Source organism: Helicoverpa zea, chromosome 30 (assembly GCF_022581195.2).
Source record: "Helicoverpa zea isolate HzStark_Cry1AcR chromosome 30, ilHelZeax1.1, whole genome shotgun sequence".
NCBI classification, from domain to species: Eukaryota; Metazoa; Arthropoda; class Insecta; order Lepidoptera; family Noctuidae; genus Helicoverpa; species Helicoverpa zea.
In genome coordinates this window covers 2,491,886-2,515,094 of record NC_061481.1, presented here as the reverse complement: position 1 = coordinate 2,515,094, position 23,209 = coordinate 2,491,886, and the positions used below count along the sequence as shown (strand labels likewise).

Below are 23,209 nucleotides of genomic sequence, written 5' to 3'. Positions count from 1 at the left end.
ACCAAAGCAACTTTTGTACTTTTTAAGTATATCTTGGACACCAATAACTGTTTTGGAGGGCACGTTAAACTGTAGATCCCGGCTCATAATGGGCGGCCAGAATGTCTTACAACCAGCCTTACCTAGGGTTATAGGGTTGCCCGGGTAACTGGGTTGAGGAGGTCAGATACGCAGTCGTTCCTTGTAAAACACTGGTACTCACCGCAGGGTTAGACTGAAAGCCAACCCCCGCATAGCTGGGAAAAGGCTGGTAATAGTTAAAAATAATAAAGAAAATTACCTGAGCAGAGCCTTTTTTTCTTTTATATCCTTTTTTTAAACCAGTGTCATCAATAATTTTCTGCACAATTTCAGTAGTGACACCAAACTCCTTGGCCAGGTCGGGTACATTACAACATTTGGATACCTTAAGCCTCTCTCTTACTCGTCTGGTTAATTCTTCCTTCGTAATCGCGCTAGAATTGTCTTCTTCACGATGTAAAGTAGTGGTATTTTCATGTTCTACAAAATTACAAAAGGCATTAAACTCGTAATGGTGCGTTCTGAATGCTAGCCGCGACTGCATGAAGTCAGCCGCAGCTACACTACTGGGGCCCGATTCTCCTTAGTTAATAATGTCAAAATCAAATCGTAATAAGATCGCAATAGCAGTTTTGACCATATCGGGCATTCTGCTACCAATAAAAGACCAATCGTATTCGATTGACATTTGATTGGTGTGCGATTGGTCTGCTATTTTGGTGATTTTGGTCTATACGGTAGTTTGCTGTACAATCATTTGCAGACAAAATGATTCATTATTGAATGACAGAAAAGGATAAAAACGTTTATCTCAAAGAAAAAATAGCGGAATGCCACATACGCTTCAATCGTAATCGAATCGGGATCGGATCTCAGTCGAACCGAGTCGAACGTGAATCGTATGACGCTTAAATAAAATTAGGAGAATCGGCGTAGTATTGTCAGCAACTTAGCAATATGTAACTTTGTTTATAAAAAAAAGTTTACCATGAATACGGCTTTACATTATCAATTTTTTTCAAGCTAGTATAATCATCGGCACGAATCTTGAGCGCTGACCTTCACCTGCGCAGAAGTAATTTATTGTGTCCCTTTTGTGGTATGAAGTGAAGCGCGGGGGCGGGCTAAAGCGCATCGCGTCATAGCCGTCACTCGGGATTGGTTCTTTGCTAATAAATCACTTCTGCGCAGATGAAGGTCAGCGCTCAAGATTCGTGCCGATAACTATAATCGAAACGTACCTTTAATATTTTCACATATAGTAACACTGCCATCTTCATTCATCGTCAAAGATCTTTCCGTAGGAACAAAATTATCTATGGTCTCGACATCACAGAACGTTTTAACTATATCCTTATATTTCTCTTTTATAACGACATGTGTAGTTTCTACAGTCTTATCATCAATAAGGTTGAACTTAATATTTGGTTCTTCGGCGATATCAGTAGTAATGAACACTTCTTGCACTGTGAGCGTCGGTTTCAAAATTTCAACGTTCTCTTTAAGAAATGTTATTTGCTCGGCTATCTGAAACAGAATGATATATAATAAAGTTTGTTGAATAGCAATGTTACTGAGAAATAATGTTAGTAGGTATACTAATCTAATCGTGTTACTGAAAAATAATGACGATAAACAATACTGTTACCGAGTAACAATGTTACTGACCAATAATGTTACCTACCCTACTTTCTTATAATATAACGTACTATATAACAATAATGTTACCGAATACTAATGTAACTTATCAATAATGTTACTGCCTAATAATGTTACTCACTGTATCGCCGCAGTTCATCAGTCGCTGCAGCATTCCGTCGCTTTTCAGCGCTTTATGCCTGAACGCTGAAGCTGCTGAAAGTCGTGCGGCACACTCGTAACACACGTATTGGAATATGCCATCGTTTTCACCAACCTGAGGATAGCAAACATTGTTCTACTGTTAATTGAAAGAATTCTATTAATATTATACATGCAGAAGTTTGTATATATGGGTATTGTCCTTATTTTACTCAGAAAATACTGATGAAACTTTAAACTGGCTGCAGGTAAAGATATCATCAAAATAATACGTAGGCTATTTTTTATACAGTTGATGGAAGCAAGTATAAAAAAATAGTCCTTATAAAATATATTAAGAACTAGCTTCGCCCAGGTCGAGTTCGTTTATATCGCGGTTACCAAGAGAACTCTTAAGTCCGAGATAAAAACTATCCTATGTTCTTTCTCAAGGTCAACTCTAACTCTATTACTGATTGTAATACCACATTTTATTAAAATCAGTTCAGTGGTTTAGACGTGAAAGCGTAACAGACAGAGTTACTTTCGCATTTATAATATTAGTAAGGATAACTTCAGCTTGCGGTTTCACCCGCGTCCCGTGGCAACTACTGCCCGTACCGGGATAAAATATAGCCTATGTTACTCGGGAAGAGTGTAGCTTTGCAACTGTGAAAACATTTTTCAAATCAGTTCGGTAGTTTCGGAGCCATACAAACGAAAAAGTTTTCTCTTTATTGTATTAGTATGGAATTATAGAATTTATTTTATTCATCATGGGACAATAAACAGCCGCAATATAAATGTTACAAGAATCCTACTAATATTATAAATGTGAAAGTTTACGAGAAAGTATAGATGTATGTTTGTTATTCAATATATCATTTTTTTATTTGTGTGTATCAATACATACAAATTGTAACACCTATTATGTTTTTTAAAAGAGTAACCATGGAGTTTCTTGCCCATTCTTCTCCATAGGAAGCTACTTTTGGAATGGGCAACTAGAATCAAACTTATTTATAATTTTGACGTTCATAAGTGCTTGTAAAGGCCTACATGAAATAAATGATTTGATTGATTGATTGATTTCATTCTTTCACGCCAAAACGGCTGGACCGATTTGGTTGAAATTTGGTATGTATTTAGGTCATATCCTGAATTACAAAGCATTTTTATCAATACACCAAGCGGACGAAACCGCGAGCGGAAGCTAGTAGTTAATAATAAAACACGACTTGGATATATTTGCAAGAAAAATAAGTGTATTTAAAAGAGCCATTTATAGTTTGCCTAATTTTCAAAGCTTTATTATGTTTTTAGTCATTTACTTTTATTTTTAATTACTTTTTATGTTTAACTCCTTAATTATAATTTTACTTGAACAGCCTAAAAATAATGTTGAGCCTACTTTTAATGCAAGAGCGGCCAGTTTCTTCATCAGAAGTAAAAGCCAAAGTAATGTCATAAAGTAAAAGTAACGGTCAAATTCGTTTTTTCAAGGCTAAAGTAACAGCAAAACTAATAGAAAAAATGAATTTGACCGTTACTTTGACGATACTTTAGACATGACTTTGACTTTGGCTTTTACTTTTGATGAAGAAACTGGCTGTAACTGTTGTTCCCCTTATTTTTAAGATTGTTTGTATGTATCTTAGTTGGTAAACCTTAATAAATAAATAATAATTTACCTCAATACCGGTGATGTCATATAACATTTGACACAAGTTGTGTTCTTGTACGTTATACATCTTCACGTTAAACGCGAGACATACGCGGCAAACCTCCTGAAACAACATCAATAAAAAATGAGCTAACTCTTACCAGTTTATATGGTAATAATACGAAGTATATCTTAGACACCAATGACTGTGTTTCGGATGGCAAGTTAAACTGTAGGTCCCGGCTGTCATTGAACACCCTTGTCGTTACGGGTAGTCAGAAGTCTGACACCAGTCTAAGCCTTGGTATTGGGTTGCCCGGGTAACTGTGTTGAGGAGGTCAGATAGGCATTCGCTCCTTGTGGCACACTGGTACTCAGCTGCATGTGGAGTTTCTTGCCGGCTCTTCTCCATGAGACCAACTTTTTGGAACCGTGCAACTAGTGTGACGTTTCAGAGCCTGCAAAGGCCTATTTGAAATAAAAACAACTGACTTAAGGGTCCGTTCAGACAGACTGGCTCGGAGAGAAGAGCAAATTCTTAACACGTTGATAATCGAGTACTAAGTACCTATTTGTAGTAAGGTTTATTTTTGGATGTGCACTGCTTTTGTCATTAAGAATGCTCTAAAGCGCTCAGTGTGAAATAATAAGAGGAGCCGATCGGCTAGGATCGTGTATTTTTTCTTGACGTTTGGCTCCGACTGCATGCTCTTTAATGCTCGCGCAGCCGATCGGCTCCGGTCTGTGTGAAAAGAAGAATGCGCGCCGATGCTCTCCAAGCCGGTCTGTCTGAACGGAGCCTTACTTTTACTTTGAGACTGGAGGTCAGTGCCTAACTTATTAGCTAATTTCGGAGTATAATGTAGTAACATGAAACATGTTAGACTTACCTTAACTTCAACAGGTGCATCTGAAAAAAAAAAACTGTTTAGGGTGGTGGACTAGTGGGTAAAGAACCAACCTCTCATGTATGAGAGGGTCCGATTCCAGGTCAGGCAAGTACCAATGCAACTTTTATAAGTTTGTATGTACTTTTTAAATATGTAAGACACCAATGGCTGATTAAAAGGTGAAAGAAAACATCTCGAGGAAACTTGGACTAGAAAGTTTGAATCTGCACGTACTGATTAATTGTAGTGTAATTATTTGTCTATGCCTTTTTAGGGTTCCGTACCTAAAGGGTAAAACGGGACCCTATTGTTTTCGCTCCTCTGTGCGTCCGTCCGTCAGTCTGTCTTCAGGCTGTATCTCATGAACCGTGATAGTTAGAGAGCTGAAATTTTCGCAGATGATGTATTTTTGTTGCCGCTATAACAACAAATACTGAAACACTGAAAACTAGAATAAAATTAATATTTTGGGTTGCTTCCATACAACAAACTTGATTTTTTTGATAATTTTTGCTCGATATTGACAAATATATACTTATTGAACATTAGTTTGGATCTACTGATGGACTAGCACTTGGCCGGTTTTTCTTTCTTTTCTATCAACGCTCAATCCTTCTCTGTGTGAGAGGTGCCCAGCAGTGGGACGATGAATGTATATATATACCTGGTTCCTCGTCAACAGGTCCTGGTGACGACGTTTCTTGTAATCCTTGAACCTCTCCAGCAACCTTGTTATCTGTAGAAAAAAAAATATATATTATAAACTACAAGCTTCCGCCCGCATCCAGTTCGGTTATATCGCGTTTCCAAGGGAACTCTTCAAAAGTCCGGGATAAAAACTCTACTTAAAAAGTGCCCCTTTTGGGAAGTTCACAATTTGAGAAGAGCACCAGGTGCGAAGTGTGCCATTTGAGAAGTGCACCAGTTGCGAAGTGCCCTAAATGCGTCAAACCCACCCTAACGCTCAATCCTTCTCCGTGTGAGAGGAGGCCGCAGCCCAGCAGTGGGACGATACAAAAGCTGATAATGTAGGTATGTATGTACCTGCTTCTTTCTCAACAGGACCCGGTGACTTATCCAGTGATTGTTGAACTTCTGCAGTAGCACTGGTATCTGTAGAAAAACATAAAATATAATTTAAAAAAATAAAATTCATTCCTGTATGTACCTATAAACATAATGATATGACGAACTCCAACGAATACATATGCCTTCATATAAAGAAGTAAAATAATATGAAAAACACTTGTGAAATAGCCTAACATAGCCCGGGGTACCCCTGGACCCAACCTTACCTCTGTGGGGTATCCTACACCCCAGAGCCCCCAAATCCCTTTCCCCTAGGGGGTATTCCACACCCCAGACCCCCGGAAATCCTCAGAGATGTCAGCAACCCCAGCGGGGCCCAGCAGGGCCAAGGCCTGCCGAGGCTGCGGGATTGTTCGAAAGAGATACCGCGGCCCTGGTACATAAAAGGCCTATGACGGAACACGACGGTTTTTAGTCAGTAAGAGTCTGACACTCCCTCACTGCTGCTAACCCACAGCGGGAACGGTCATTTGATGACTATTGCCAACGTTAAAAAAAAAGAAACTGCGCCAATGACTTACCTAATTCCTCGTTAACAGTACTGGGAGCTGCCTCTTGCAATCCTTGGTTCTCTCTACTGACCGACTGATTATCTGAAACAATAAAAAAAAACATCATTTATTAAAGTGAAACTTATATTTACATCGTTGCAAACTTTTTCGCCTATGTGTCGCTTGAATAGTAATAAATACTCAATTCTTTATTAACATTCCATGTTATAACACAGTTTACAGTCAAGAATCAATATGGATCCTATATAGGGCACAGCTTAAAGACATTAGCAGTAGCTTATTCATCCTCCGAGCCTTTTTCCCAACCATGTTATGGTTGGCTTCCAGTCTAACCGGATTAAGCTGAGTACCAATGCTTTACAAGAAGCGACTGCCCTATCTGACCTCCTCAACCCAGTTACCCGGGCAACCCGATACCCCTTGGTTAGACTGCCTGGTGTCAGACTTACTGGCTTCTGACTACCCGTAACAACTGCCAAGGATGTTCAATGACAGCCGGGACCTAGCAGTAGCTTATCACTATATTATAATAATTATATTTAACAACATTTTTGTGTACATGTAAGTGTCTTTTTGAGTGAGTGTGTGAGTTTGTGTTGTTTTGTATGTGTAGGTACTTATATACTTTATTCCTTCAGAATATATTTTGTAACCTTCCTCTTGAAACACTATCTGATAAAAAAAACCGCCTGAAAATCGGTTGCGTAGTTTTTAAGGCTTAAACGTACAAAGGGATATAGGGACAGAAAAAGCGACTTTGTAGTGATATGTTTGACTAATATTTAAATTATTACAGCGGGTTTCAAGGACTGGTAAATGAAATACAATATTTGGATAATCATGTTTTTATTGGGGGTCCACAACACATATGATTATTAAATTAAATTCTCTGTCAAATTCATCCAAAGGTTGTCTGTAAAAAAAACACTTTAAGAATAAGAACAGCGATAAGACCGTCTACTATGACAACAGTTCATTAAATGATCTCTTTGTCGTGGTTTTCTAGTGGGTAAAGAACCTACCTCTCGAGTATGAGGGCGTGGGTTCGATTCCAGGTCAAGCAAGTACCAATGCAACTTTTCTAAGTGAGTACATACTTCTTTCTAAGTATATATTAGACAACAATGGTTGATGAAAAGGTAAAAGAAAACATCTTAAGGAAACCTGGACTATTAAGTCTGAAATCACCAACCCGCATAGAGCAAGCGTGGTGATTAATGCTCGATCCTTCTCAGTATGAAAGGAGGCCGCAGCCCGGCAGTGGGACGATAAAAAGGCTGTAACAGTAACAAAGCATCTAATCATTAAAATAAAAATAAAATACCTGATAAATTGAGAGTTGGTACAGCGTTAGGAGACAATAGTTTGCTTCTTGTAAAATACTTGGATTCAAAATGCAAATGACAAACACGGCGACGTTCAAATATTATGGTATCGGTAAGGCTCAGAATATCACCACCAATATTGTATATCCAAGTCCGAAATCGGTCCGGGTCTTTATCAGGGTTGGGAAACTTATGGAGAGGTTTCTGTTTCAAACCTGTAAAATAAACACATAGTCGCTTCCAATACTTTACTCAATTAACTTCCAAGCTCACTCAGTAGTCATAAATAGTGTGCTAACTTTAAACAATTTTAATCTTATCATCCTCTGAGCCTTTTCCCAACTATGTTGGGGTCGGCTTCCAGTCTAACCGGATGTAGCTGAGTACCAGTGTGCCACAAGGAGCGACTGCCTATCTGACCTCCTCAACCCAGTTACCCGGGCAACCCGATACCCCCTAGTTTGACTGGCATCAGACAGTCAGGACCTACACTTTAACATGCCAAGTCATTGGCGTCCAAGATATACTTAGAAAGTACATACAAACTTAGAAAATTTGCATTGGTACTTGCCTGACCTGGAATCGAAGCTACGCCTTTATACTCGAGAGGTTGGCTCTTTACCGTGATTAAAAACGATTTTAACCCATTCCAAGTACTTAGTCCATACATTTTTGGGCTTTGTTCTTTAAATTGATGAGAGTGTATTAACTTATGAAATACAGAAATACTAATCGCGCGAAAAACAGAGGGCAAACACTAATATGGACTTCTGAGGATACGATCATATAATTTAATAGATACAAATGTAAATACTCACCGCAAAATGTCACACAGCACATTTTCTCAGAAGGCATGTTTAATAGCTTAGGTATGATCTCCTAGCCATCTAGAGATGGGTAACTCAGGAGTGATAGATACAAACACAGAGTACTTTTTATATTATGAAATAGAGGTCCAACTCGACTACCAAACTAAGTAAGACAAGTGGCGCCTTCTGAACGCAGGTTTAAGAAACTATTTGTCAATATATATACATATAGCTACATAAAGCAGTGGTTACTGGGTCTAGGTAGATTTTTGTTTCTTTTTGTTTAATATTTATAAGATGTTTTTCAATAAATAAAACACTGATAACCTTTAATATAATTTATTTTTTTCTTTTAAAACATTTCATGTATAATTTTTTCGCTTTTAGCTTATAGGAATCCGTATCATCATCACACTCTCTCCTATTTATTAATATTTTATTAATATCTTTACAGTAATTGTAAATAAAGAATCTGCAGGATATATTGATTAAAAAGTCTATTAATTTTTCTTTATGAATTTCACATTTTATGAAATCGAATTTCAAATGTATAAATATTAATGTTTTGATGAAATCTTTTAAATATTTTTTTTCCAAACATTTTTTAATTATTGTGTAATTTATATCCTGCAGATTCGAAACACAATTTAAGAGAGAGTCGCTGGGACTGCAAAGCCATTTTTTATTAGCTATATATACTCAATTTCAGCCTAATTTGTAGGAATAAATGATCTTTGAAATAACTTCACTCAAAAATGGCTGGACCGATTTGGTTGAAATTTGGTATGTAGATAGGTGATACCCTGGATTAAGACATAGGCCACTTTTTATCAATACACCATGCGGACGAAGCCGCAAGTGGAAGCTAGTACATACGTAATGTAAATGTATGTATGTATGTATAAAAATGAATTGCTTGTTTATATGTATATGATAAAATATACCTTTTGATGTAGACGGTCCTGAAATCTGAAGAGGTCTTAGTGCTCTTTTTTCAATGCTGAATTTCGAGCAAGATAATCCTGTAAACAACGATAAAATAATATGAATTATAAATATAGTAAATTTTGAAATGTAATATAGAAACTCTTGTATGACATACTGCGTACATACAGAAATTGTGGCTCCAAAGAAATCTCTATTCAGATGTTTTAGACTTACTGCAGCTTTTCATTTTGTGATTTGGAAAGTTTACTTTAAACTCAAATAACATGACTGTTTATTTCTTTCTAACATCAACTCTAGAAATTTGAGACTTAGGTACTCTTTAAGGTAAACAGGTACCTTAATTTGGGTATTTTACTAAAACTAACCTGGCATGTTTTTTGTAGGTACAGCTCCTTTGGCAAGTCGGTTATTCCGGCACCAATATTTTGGTTCGAAATGATCATTACAGACGCGGCGGTATTTGAAAATATGGTTATTTTCAAGTTGCAAAATGTCACCACCAATATGAAAGACCCATGTATTAAATAGCTGCCTATCCTTATCTGGATTAGGGAATTTATGTAAATACCCCGTAGTGTCTGAAAAAAAGGGTAACAAGTTAGAATTCAGTGGAGTCGTGACAAAATGACGACTATTTGTTTTAAGGATGTTGATAAATGCTTACCTAAGCCATTTGTACATCCGGGAACACAACACTTTCTATTAGACATGATAAATATTAATTATCACAAAACGGGTCAACGAGTCCTATCTCAAGCACAAAATTCACAAGATTTCGATCACCTCAAGCACAAAATCGACACGGCCGAAGGAGCAGAGGCTCAACTTAACGGACTTAGGTGGATAAAGCACTAATAGGGATAAAAATCTGGAAAAACAAACAAGACACCGAAAAGCACTTCAGCGCAAACCGGCAGCCAAATTTGTTTGATTGACAATTTTTGCATAATGTTGCATGTAGAAAATGGATTTAATGTTGCCAGTAGAAAATAAATTCTTGAATTTTATTTTATTTCTGGCTAATTGATAATAAACATTAAATTTTAGTAATTGCTTCAATATGCAACTCAAAATTTTTATTATTTATTTTTTTATTTTAGCTGAAAAAAAAGATAGGGTAAGAGTAGAACCAATAAAAGATGTGATAGCGCCCTCTTACACACCTAAGCATAACTACTACGCAATCGCGCATCATCGTCATTACAAATAACGCCATCTATATTTCAGTTTCTTTAATATCTTACATTATAATACTACCAAATTAAAATGACACTTCCATGTAAGGACCTCAATGTATTTACTGTCTCACTTCATTTTGCAGACCTATAATGATACGTTTTCTCGTTTGCCACTATTAAGATTGTCACCCCTGGATACAAATGATATGAATCATTCCATTTGAATCAATCACTCTTCATATCTTTACATATCCGAATGTGTCAGTAGTTCAGTATATCTTTCTTTACACCTCACTCACTCGTCGGTCATCGCGTCGGGTACTAACTAATCTGTGGCGTCGGATAGCTTCGTCGCGCGCCATTGGTTGAACGTCAAGCGAGCCGTCTCGCTCGCACCCATACGATTACGAATGTCGTTACTTTGACCACAATAAGTTGACACCCAATAATAAGTTGTTAACTCTATTGCTCACGCATAAGGCTTATAATTGTTTGTCCTTAGTGAATATTTCGGTATTATAATCTTGTCAAATGTATTGAAAATAGACATGGGCAAAATGTGTCATTGAAAAGAAAAGATAGATATGCATCTTTCAATCACTGGGATATGAATCACTCTTTCATATCTTTATATCAGTAGCTCAGTATAACCATAGATATAATATTACTAAACAAGATTGCGCACGCTCAAAATATATATTTACGAAAATGAACTCTATTCTAACGCAATAAGGTACTAAATTGGTTGCATAATACACAGAGGCAAATCCGAGCCAAGAGGGATAGTTCGAACGGAGGCTGTTTGTCTCTTTCTAACACCTTGCCAGCATAAAAAAAAATGTTGTGATCAAAAGTTTTGTCTTCCCAAAAACAATTGAATCACTTATATTTTTATCTTATTTTAACAATTGTAAGTCAACAAATTAATAACAATCGCATTAATTTATTCGTATTTATTATTAAAACATAAACAACATAAATTTTTATTTTGCTTTTTTTTATTTTCTAGCGGTAACCCTGAACATTCTTGGCGCGTAATCAGCATTTAAAATTTTGTTTATATTTTTTTGTATTAAATCAATTTAAACTATTAAAATGGTGAAAAAGTGTTGCGTTTCTACTTGCAAAAGTGAATCCTATGGTGGTTGCAATATATCGTTCCACAGGTTAGCTAATAATAACATTTTCGTAAACCAAACAACTAGGGTGCCCATGAATTCTTGTAACGAGTCAAAATATGGGTGATGGATTTTAAAACTGTTGTACTATTGTTATAGCTTCCCAAAAAATGAAGAAAGGCGACATAAATGGCTCAGCAGTCTATATATGAAGTAGAAATACAAAAAAAACAGTCTTCACTTCGAATCTTCCTGCTTTTATACTGCTAATTTCCGCTAATTATTAAAAGCCTTTATTAGTATCTTAAGGTCACAAACTGCGTAAGTTAAAACTTCAATACTAATCTGTGTTTAATAATCTTAGCAAATTCGGATTTGTCTCACATAGCTTAATCTCATAGTCACCCTATTAGAAAGGGACAGACAGCCTCCGTACTAACTGTTTCACTCGGCTCGTTTTTTGGGTTTATATGCGCAGTCCTGTTTACTAATATTATGTCTATGAGTATAACTCAGTAGCTCGTTTAAACTCGCAACTCGTGTGCGGCTCACTCATTCAAATAGATCATTCAGATATAGTGATAGGTTGGTTGTTGTTTGCATCTTTCTGATATATTGAGCGGTTGCGATTGAACAACTTTTTTCTAATTAAAAAAAAATAGTATTCTTATGACTGTAGGTACAACCTACTTCTTTTATGTTAATTAATTCAATGAATAGTCAATCGCAATCTAGTATTGAGTATAAGCATGAGTTTAGTAAGTATTAGAAAATAAAAATAGAAATAGCCTTCTGATTTCCCTTCATACTTTACACAGGCTTAGGACTGTCTACCTACGAAATTATTTACGTGAAAATTAAATTTTAGTCCAAAATGTGTATTTCGAGTCAAAACATGTTTGTTCGGATTTGACAAGATTATAATACCGAAATATTCACTAAGGACAAACAATTATAAGCCTTATGCGTGAGCAATAGAGTTAACAACTTATTATTGGGTGTCAACTTATTGTGGTCAAAGTAACGACATTCGTAATCGTATGGGTGCGAGCGAGACGGCTCGCTTGACGTTCAACCAATGGCGCGCGACGAAGCTATCCGACGCCACAGATTAGTTAGTACCCGAGGCGATGACCGACGAGTGAGTGAGGTGTAAAGAAAGATATACTGAACTACTGACACATTCGGATATGTAAAGATATGAAGAGTGATTGATTCAAATGGAATGATTCATATCATTTGTATCTATCACTCCTGAGTTACCCATCTCTAATTGAAAACTTACCGCCTACCGAACAAACATGTTTTGACTCGAAATACACATTTTGAACTAAAATTTAATTTTCACGTAAATAATTTCGTAGGTGTCTACCTAGTCCTAAGCCTGTGTAAAGTATGAAAGGAAATCAGAAGGCTATTTCTATTTTTATTTTCTAATACTTACTAAACTAATGCTTATACTCAATACTAGATTGCGATTGACTATTCATTGAACTAATTAACATAAAAGAAGTAGGTTGTACCTACAGTCATAAGAATAGTATTTTTTTTAATTAGAAAAAAGTTGTTCAATCGCAACCGCTCAATATATCAGAAAGATGCAAACAACAACCAACCTATCACTATATCTGAATGATCTATTTGAATGAGTGAGCCGCACACGAGTTGCGAGTTTAAACGAGCTACTGAGTTATACTGAACTACTGATATAAAGATATGAAAGAGTGATTCATATCCCAGTGATTGAAAGATGCATATCTATCTTTTCTTTTCAATGACACATTTTGCCCATGTCTATAGCCATCATCATCATCAGAAATAAAACGAAACCTTTAAGACACAATTTGTAATATAGTTATCGGCACGGATATTGAGCTCTCGGCGGAAGAGTGGGGATCGCTTTGCGCACTGTACACTTAAGGCAATAAACCAATAAATCACTTCAATTATAGCAATCGTAAGAAATTATAGTTTATCCGTTAATGAATGCACAGGCTGTTGAATTCTAGATGTGCCTATAACAATTTTTTTAGCATGGAAAAAACCTTATAAAGGTAGGTATAGATTTATTACTTTTTATTTATCAAAAAATATTTACAGACAAATTAAGCTACCTCCTCTTTTAAAAACATTCACATTGATTTGTGAATGTCAATGTCAAAATGTGTTGATGTAGGTATGTAACATCACTATTACTCAAAAAATTATATTTTCAAGAAAAAGCAAACAAGAATACATATTTTGAAAATTAATTAATAGACATTGCTACTTTGTTATGTAACAATTATAACAGCAAAGATGGAAAGAAGAGGGAACTCACCTGGTAAATGAAGACTCGGTACTGCCAATGCATTTAGGCGTTTGAAGCGATTTTTTTGTTCAATAGAAAAATGGATGTCACATAGCCGCTGCTTCTTATAAAATTCGTAGTCAGATGGTGCTTCAAGCTTTCCTCCAACAAGATTCACCCAAGTTTTAAAACGATCAGGAAACTTGATCGGGTTTGGAAAGATGTGCAATGGCACATCTGAAACAAACAAAATTTTTGATTAATACAAATAGAAAAAGTCTTCTTTCATTATTCATGTGATATTTATAATAAAAGAGTGTCCATGGAGTTGTTGTTGTTGCTCATTCTTCTCCATAGACAGTGGCGGATTTACCAATAGGCCAAGTAGGCCAGTGCCTATGGCGGCAGACTTAAAGGGGCGGCAAATTTTTCTAATGTTTTTACAGTTTTTTTTTTTTTTTATAATTATAAGAGTACACAATCCATATATAAATAAACGATTAATAAACGCACTGTAATATATGCTTAGGTTTATGTGATCATGAATTTTAAAATATTCCAATAGCGTTTCAATAAAAATAAATTGAAAGATCCGCTCGCTTCGCACGCGGTTCCTTCATCATTTCTGGTTTATTCTGCGCTCTTTGAGTCCAATCTAACAAAAAGTTAAAGCACCAATGTAGCAAAAACAACTGACGCTCTACGCTGACGATTTCTAAGCTGTTCAGGAGGTGGAGGACTTTTGTGTCCCAAATAATTTCGCTTTTGTGCCCCAAAACTCAAAAAATTTCGCGCTCGCTGCGCTCGCTGCGCTCGCAACGTTTTCACTTCACATTGGTTTTTTTCAAACTTATTTGAGTATTTTTGTGTTCCAAGACTCAAAAATTTCGCCTTTCACTTGATAGTTACTTTTTCTAATTTCTTTAGATATCATTGCGTCCCAAAAATCACAAATTTCGCGCTCGCTACGCACGCGGCTTCTTCTCTTTGCAGTGGTTTTTTTTTCACACTTGTTTGGGTACCTACGTTTGTGTCCCAAAACTAAAAAATTTCGCGCTCGCTACGCTCGCGACTTTTTCACTTTAGGCCGGTTTTATAAACTCGTTTTGGTACTTTACTGTTCTAAAACTTAAAAATTTTACGCTCGCTGCGCTCGCGGCTTCTTTACTTGACACTGGTTTTTATGAAACTAGCTAGCGCTTTATAACTTTGCAGTGGTATGACTCCGGTTTCTTTATGTTAAACCTAGCAAAAAGCACCATGAATGATTTCTACACGATTTTTAAGTACTTCAATTACAATTTTAGTCCGTGATTATATTGTGTCGTTTTTTTTTGGGGGGTGCTCAATAGGTAGTCCGCCCCGGGTGCCACCCGATGCGGCGTACGCCACTGATCATCCGAACGAATAAACCGATTTCAATTTAGTTTTTTTTTTGTATTACAGGTGTTTTACGGGCGAGTTTCATGAAAATCAATTGAGCCGTTTAAAAGTTACAGAGGTTTTACGCTTTAAAGTCGCTGTCAGATAAACTTGTTAGGTCAACATTAAACTCTTCGTTACATAGCGGGTTGCAAAAATAATCTAGTAACTGACAGAAATATCATTAGGGGCGGCAAAAATTGAATGGCCTACTAGCGGCAAATTTGTAAATCCGCCACTGTCCATAGAGATCTATGCTTTGAAATGAGCACCTACGGTACTTTCACAGTTTTTATGTCTTGTGACTGCGACTGTAGCACCATAACTATTTTTGTACTTTTTTTTATTTTATGTCTATTTACAATTTATTCAAAAGTGCCTGTAATTGGCTTTGTTGAAATAAATTATTTGATTTGATAACTTCTATAATAGAAAAATGGATTGCTAAATGTATTGCTAAGCACAAAGTTTATTCAGTTTGTGGATGGCCAAGGAGATAAAAAATCAAAAAATTGTCTGACAAAGTCTAAAAACAACTTTTCTTTACTCCCATACAAAAAAATCGTAAATTAAGTGATGTTAGTACTAGACGGTACGTAGTGCCAGCTCGTGGAAAATAACTAGAGGTATCTTACAACTTTGATAAATTCGATTGCAATTATTATGAAAACTATGTACCTTAGTAAAAATTATGATGACAGATTGACTAAAACTTAAAATCGAGAACTATGAAACTGTTTTGAAAGAGGGAATCAAAGTTATTGTTGAAAAATGAAATTATATTTATACTAGCTGGTGCCCGCGACTGCGTCTGCGCAGGTTTAGTATTTCGAACAATATGTTTACAAATTGTAGCCTATGTGTTATTCTGATGTATAAGCTATACTGTGGTAGTTTCATTCAAATCCATTCAGTAGTTTTTGCGTGAAAGAGTAACAAACATCCATACATCCATACATACAAACTTTCGCGTTTATAATATTAGTAGGATAAAAAAGACTCTAGCTAGTGAGTTGGTGATTGAAGGGATAACGGATCGCAGGATGTGAGCAATCTCAAACGTCAAGTGGAAAGGAACAAACAATCTGATTATAGCTGGGAGGGCTGATCGCAGATGGAGAGAGGAAAGAATATTAAAAAAAAAAAAAAAAACTGCCGGTTTTTAACTGATATAGATATGTATTTACCTGTGCTTTTACATCCGAGTGTACATCGGTGCGGCATTGTTGCAATGATGAGCAGACCACACACAACACAACACAAAAGCGTCCTTAGCGCAAAGTAAAACACAGTTTCTGGAAGATTATCTTTTTACCGAAACGGAGGAGTAAACTCGACTCGACGTTTATAACGAAGATATTATCACAAAAACTAGAATTTACACATAAAACAACCGCAAAACGTAATCAAGCGTGTACGCAGGCTACGGCGACCATTTTACACACAGAGTACATTCTAATATACTGAAATTCGTTGATGGCAGTTCCAGAATTTGTTGTAATGGCTTTCTAGTAACTGATGTGGATCTCTTCAGCAGAAATGGTGCTGAAAGAAAGAACATTTATAAATTATTGAGATTTTTAAGTTATAAGAATAACATTGATAAAATATTAACAATAGTGAATTTACATTTGTCAATTTTTGAAATAAGTTGTTTATAATGTTTGAATGTGTTGACTTTACAATGGTGAATTATACAAACCTGGCATATTTAATGTTGGCAAAGCAATGTTGCTGATTTTGTTGTTACAGCATAGATATTTATGTTCGAAGTGTGAGTGACACACACGGCGGTACTTAAATATGCGCTCATTTTCCAAGGCCAAGATATCACCACCAATAGCGTAAAGCCAGTTGTTGAAGCGTTCTTTGTCCTTTTCAGGGTTTGGGAACCCATGAAGCACTCGATGCATTCCTTAAATAATATAAAAATAAATCAAATAAGTACTTAAAATAAAATAAAATTACACTCATGAAATGTTTTTATACTGTCAAGATCTCAATCATAAACCCTAGTCAGGCTAACAGCTTTGCTACAATGATGGTGAAGTTTGAACCAATGATAATATGAGGACCACATTTTTTACAAACAGCATCACGGAACACAAGTCATGTATGTTGTTTTATTTTTTAAAGATTTGCAAAATACTGCCCTGCTATCAGTACACAAATTATGCACATGATTGGTTAAAAAAAACAATGTCATGATATATTTTTTCAGCTACGACATTCGATTTTCCTTACATTACTAATTGGCATTTTAGTATGGACAAAATACACCGTAAATGTAAAATGGTATATCTTGAGAAAGAAAACTCGTAGTGATGTAAACTGAATTTGAATTGAAAAGAGCAGTACTAAATGATTCTTTAGTTATAAATTACAAAAAAAAATAGTGTTTGTAGAATAATGGCTTTAAATATCGTTAAAAAAGCGTTTTTAGGCATTTTCAGATTGGTTTTTCTCCAAAACTAGACGTGCTAGAGCAGTCCTGTGTTCTAGACTTCGATTCTGTGATAGATAATCTGCAAGAATTTATATGTTTCACCTTGCTGAAAAAAATATAGTGTTATCGAAATTATTATAGATTGTTCTTAATTATTTGTCCAGGTTCACTTCTGTGTAAATTGTTGCCATTTTTATAAAATGTACATACGTAATGAAAAAACCTGCATGATTCCGATGTCTCTTTTTGTAATTTACGGAGCTTTATTAATGTGCCTTTTCCGAAATACAATTAATTACATCAGAGTATTGGGTTGGGGTCTAGCAAGGGGTGTGCAACGGATTCAAGACTTAGAAAATTTTTCATCAAGTCCTGAGTTCTTTGCATACCCTTTGCTACACTCCAACCCGTTTGGTAAAAAATTCTTTGAAACTAAAAATCGTAAAAATTCTTAATTATATGGCCACAAATGTATGTATTTACATATGTATGGCCATACATTTAAAACAGTTATCTATTGTGTCTCCTAACTTTTTTATCCATAATTTAAAGTGCCATAACTTTTTTGTCTTAATCATAATTTGTCCGAATGATAACTTATGTGCTCGGTGGGAGGTGGACTGTATCAATAGTTTGCGGTAAACACCGGGAAAGAGGGAAAACCCGGCCTTAAAATGAAAACAACTAGTTAAAGAAATCAAGAAAAACGAGAGGGCGGCTCGCTGCGAGACGGCGCGATGACAACTCCAAAAACAGAAAACAAAAGACGAACTAAAAAGTAAACAGCTAGTTGCAGCCAGTACTGCAAGGAGTTCGGAATGCGTACGAGCCTCGCCCTCGTTGGTCAATTTATTAGTTTAATGAAATTAAAAATATTACAACAAAAATCAAAGGGTAAAAAATACAAAAGATAAAATAACAAAAACTAATTCCATCGATAACATCCCCCACCCCAGTGCGTCAGCACTCATTCCCGATAGCTATATACACAACTCGTGCTACCGGTCGTCGCAATATGCCCGACTTTGTTTGCACCTCGGCGACTCTGATGCGGCCGTCTTGGCCTGGCATCACTCTTCGAATTATGCCGCGTGGCCAAACGTTTCGTGGGGATGCGGGATCGACAATTAAAACGAGGTCACCCACTTGTAAAGGCCTCTGCTCCTGCTGCCACTTCTTTCGCGGACGCATGTGCGGCAGCACCTCCTTCACCCACCGTCGCCAGAATGAGTCAGCCAGCTACTGAGCAATCCTCCACTGTTTGCGCAAGAATGTATCTGACTCATCAAAGGTGCCCATAGTCGGTAGGTTTGAGGATGAGCCAAGGAAGAAATGGTTGGGTGTTAATGTCTCGTCAGTGTTCGGCTCAACGCTCACATGGGTGAGGGGCCGACTATTTACCATCACTTCAACCTCTGTCATGAGAGTTTGTAGAACAGCGTCTCGAGGTGCTCGCTCTTTCAACACGACCTTCAGTGCGTTTTTCACGCAGCGGATGAGTCGCTCCCATGCCCCACCCCAATGTGGGCTGGCAGGGGGGGAAAACGTCCATTTAGTGGTCATGCTGTAACTCTGTACTCCGTCAGCTAAGAGTTTCTCAACCAATTCGGAGACACACTTCTTCAACTCCTTGTCGGCGCCTCTCAGATTAGTACCATTATCCGAGTAAAGGTGTCGCGGCCACCCGCGTCTCGCTGCCATTCGTCGGAGAGCCATTATGACGTCATCGGTATTGAGGCTTCCTACGAGCTCAACATGTATAGCTCTCACGGTGAGACAGGTAAACAACACGCCGTACCTTTTTTCTCGGCGGCGTCCTATGGTCACTTCCATAGGTCCGAACAGGTCCACTCCAGTGTGGGTAAAGGGACGCTGATGATGCGCCAATCGTCCCTCAGGTAAGTCTCCCATTCGAGGAGGTCGAGGCTGTGCACGCCTGATTCTGCATAGCATGCATTTTGAAATAACATGTTTAACAATAGGTCTAATACGTACAATCCAGTACTTCTGTTTCAGCTCATTTACCACCATTTCCTGGTGGCCGTGGAAAGCTCTTTGGTGATAATGCTTCACAATCAGCTGAGTAATGTGACTGCGACCATCTAGTACAACAGGTTGTTTAACGTCTGGAGTTATTTCAGGGGCAGCGTTGATGCGGCCTCCACATCGCAGGACTCCGTGCTCATCTAGGTACGGAGATAAGGTAAGTAGCTTACTCGAAGTAGGTAGTGCCGTAGACGCTTGAAGTAGCTTAATCTCTTTTCCAAATGATAAAGCTTGTGAGTGCTTTATTAGTAAGCGTTCAGCCCTGTCCATCACGTCATCATTCAGATTACAGGTGGAAGCTATCTGTTTTCTCTTATTGATGGCCTTGGTAATGTTATCAACGAAGGTAAGTACTCGACTTGTTGTTCGTAGCAAGCGCAGCCATGAAGAGAAGCGTGAAGATTCAGGTACAGGTAAGTTACAGGTTTCTATGGTGTTATCAATTACTGTTACACATTCTAATAACTCTTTGTTCGCAGGTTCAACGACATCTAGCGGCCAATATTCCGGATGCTTATACAAGAAGGCAGGTCCCTGTAGCCACTCATCTTGTAACACCGAGCAATCGTAGTTTTCTCGTGTGGCAATATCTGCTATATTTAGCTTAGTCGGCTTCATAATAGTTTGCTTGAGCGACGTCGTCGACAGCGGCGTAGCACTGGTGTTGTCTGCTACGGGCGTAGCGCTGCTCGTAGCACTCGTAGGGTCGACGAGGTCATTAGCCGACAGCTGATGCTTTGATGGTGAAGCACCCATTGGCTCCAGCGTGAAGTAGCGTGGCACGTCGTCATCCAGCTCGTCGGTCGCGGAGACAACAGGCGCGACGTCCGACACACACAACGTGGTGTGCTGAGTTTGAGTACCCGGTACTCTGCCGTGCAGGCACCAACCCAATGGTGTGCGGGGGGCGCACGGCTCGCCTGGCTTGCCTACTAGTGTCTCTAAAAGTAACAATAAATGGTAACTATCTTGCCCTATAAGCACATCGGGTTTTTGTGACGTAACACACAGATCGTCCTTAATATCGCGTAAGTGGTCATAGGTCTCGCACTTAAAGTTCACTGACCCTTGTTCAGGCAAACTCAGTTCGTTGACACTACGCGCACTAACATGAATCTTCTCACCGAGTTTGTTAGACACGATTAAGTCCACTAGTTCTGCCGCACACACTAGCTCGTTCTTGTCCCATGCGCTAATCAATGAGACGTTGGAGCCGTCGTCAAGAAGTGCACTTGCACGGAATGCATCATTAGGTCCGTGAATAAGTACGGGAACCACTTTCAACCGCACTGACCATTCGTTGTGGTTGGCGTTAACGTGAGTTACCACTTCAGTTGGTACACTGCTAGATTGAGTCGCCGTGCTTGGGGCGACGACGACTTCGGCGGCAGCGGTCGACACGTAGTGCAGCAAGCGATTATGCGGTTGTCCGCACGCAGTGACGTCACATAAATTTTCTCGGTCGCTAAACTTGCAGACTTGAGAAGACTCTTCATATGCTTGCTTAAACTGTAGCCAATCAAGCGGGTCACCGTCAAACTTCGGTAAGTCTTTTGGCATAGACAGTCGGTTAAGCAGCTTAGTTTCTGCCTGGTTGGCGTTGGTGGTTGCGGTGGCGGCGGCGAGGTCCTTAAGCGCACATGCCATCATGTGAATAGTGCCGTCGTCAGTACCGCTCTGGTTTGGTTGCACGTTCCCGAGCTGGGATGGGCCGGCGTTATCCAATTGCTGCAAGACAGCGTCTTGCCGTTGTGCCGGGCGCAGCGCATCGTCGTGACAGCTAGTGACGCGCTGTGTCTTCACCCACTCCTCGATCCGAGACGCATTTTCCTCTTCACCAGGTTCACCATCAGCTAGCGACTGCGAGCCGCAGCTGTCCAGCTTCGCCAGGTCGGCAGCCAGCTTCTTTTCAATGAGTTCCATTTTCAGAAGCGCCATTTGTTCCGCCGCCTCGAGTATCAATCGTGCCCTCCTCGCCTTCACTGAAGACCTCGCAGAAGGAGATTTTACCAATGGTCTTCTGCTAGCCTCGGACTTCTTTACATTAGTAGGCGTAGGTTTTTCAATCTCTTGTTCCCGGCGCGCCGCGCTTCGCGTGTTCACCATTTTGTTTTCTCAGTTCGCGGTGTACGAAGCATCCAAGTTGCTGGATCAATCCGGCTCGAAGGACCAACGGATGTGCTCGGTGGGAGGTGGACTGTATCAATAGTTTGCGGTAAACACCGGGAAAGAGGGAAAACCCGGCCTTAAAATGAAAACAACTAGTTAAAGAAATCAAGAAAAACGAGAGGGCGGCTCGCTGCGAGACGGCGCGATGACAACTCCAAAAACAGAAAACAAAAGACGAACTAAAAAGTAAACAGCTAGTTGCAGCCAGTACTGCAAGGAGTTCGGAATGCGTACGAGCCTCGCCCTCGTTGGTCAATTTATTAGTTTAATGAAATTAAAAATATTACAACAAAAATCAAAGGGTAAAAAATACAAAAGATAAAATAACAAAAACTAATTCCATCGTTAACAACTTATAAAACATACATACCTACCTACCTACCTAGTACTTGTCCGAAGACATGGTGCACCAAAACAGATGCTAGTAATGCTACTAAACACTATAATAACAATTAACACTAAAATACAGGAGTCCTATCTCAGTTTTGGTATAATATCACAAAATTCCTTTCACACACACAATCGTCACAATTATGGAGTAGCTGGAGGAACTATGGTTCAGCTCAACAGCAAAAATACATAACGAACGAAGCACAGAAAGAAATTAATGAAATTATTTCACAAATAACTTTTGCAATAGCAACCGCCATTTGAGGTAAAAGTTACCAGTTTATATATACACAAACTTCCACTGAAATTCTACCACTGCAACATTTTATATTTAAGTTAAGTCACATTAAATATGTTGAACTTATGTTATAAACCAGATAATTATATTATATACACAGATGGCTCTAAAACAGATCATAATGTAAGGGCAGCATTTTATGATCCACAACTGGACTTTACTAAATGTATAAAATTAAATGCAGCATGTAGCGTTTTCACTGCAGAAAGCTATGCTATTTATTGTGCATTACAACATGCAAATTCTGTAAATAATGTACATACAATTCTCATAGTTTCGGATTCTAAGAGTGTACTATCTGCTTTAAACAATGTAAATATGTCTTTTAAGCTTAATTATATATTATATGAAATTAGAGTTAAGACCAAACAGTTACTGGATAAGTTTATTAATGTAGAGTTCGTATGGGTGCCTTCGCACAGTGGCATACCCGGAAATGAAATTGCTGACGCTGCAACACATTGGGAACATTATGATGACCAGACAGAGCTCGTGAAGGTTCCATTTTCCGATTACCACAGCCACATCAAAGAGATCAACCGTAAATTGTGGAATGACTACTGGAAACTAACCCTAGAACATAAAGGCAAGTGGTATGCAGATATCCAAAAAGAATTACGAACAAAACCATGGTTTAATAATTGTGAATATATTAATAGAAGATTTATAACAACTATAACTCGCATGCGATTAGGACACTGCTTAACGCCAGCTCACTTGAACAGAATAAATGTATACAACGTTATTTTTTGTTTGTGCGAAACCTGGAGCCCGATTCTCCTAATTTTACTTAAGCGCCATTCGATTGACGTTCGA

The 23,209-nt window shown here is 38.0% G+C and overlaps 1 protein-coding gene across 21 annotated transcripts in view; it reads right to left on the bottom strand.

Moving 5' to 3' along the window:
- Positions 1-23,209, bottom strand: part of LOC124644475 — a 179,006-nt gene that overhangs the window by 556 nt on the left and 155,241 nt on the right. For 3 of the 21 annotated variants that reach the window (XM_047183845.1, XM_047183854.1, XM_047183850.1), the window contains 3 exons: positions 1,802-1,936; positions 1,263-1,548; positions 281-501 (listed from right to left, as the gene is read on the bottom strand). The exons of 1 other annotated variant lie outside the window; for it this stretch is intronic. In XM_047183845.1, coding sequence (XP_047039801.1) covers positions 281-501; positions 1,263-1,548; positions 1,802-1,936 — 642 coding nt within the window. Of the gene's footprint in view, positions 1-280; positions 502-1,262; positions 1,549-1,801; positions 1,937-3,491; positions 3,588-4,353; positions 4,374-5,017; positions 5,090-5,397; positions 5,467-5,963; positions 6,036-7,278; positions 7,495-8,097; positions 8,208-13,136; positions 13,163-13,652; positions 14,039-16,231; positions 16,590-16,673; positions 17,406-22,075; positions 22,373-22,823; positions 23,125-23,209 lie in introns of those variants that run through there. 17 more of the 21 variants (XM_047183860.1, XM_047183861.1, XM_047183870.1 and 14 more) reach the window with 17 other exon arrangements.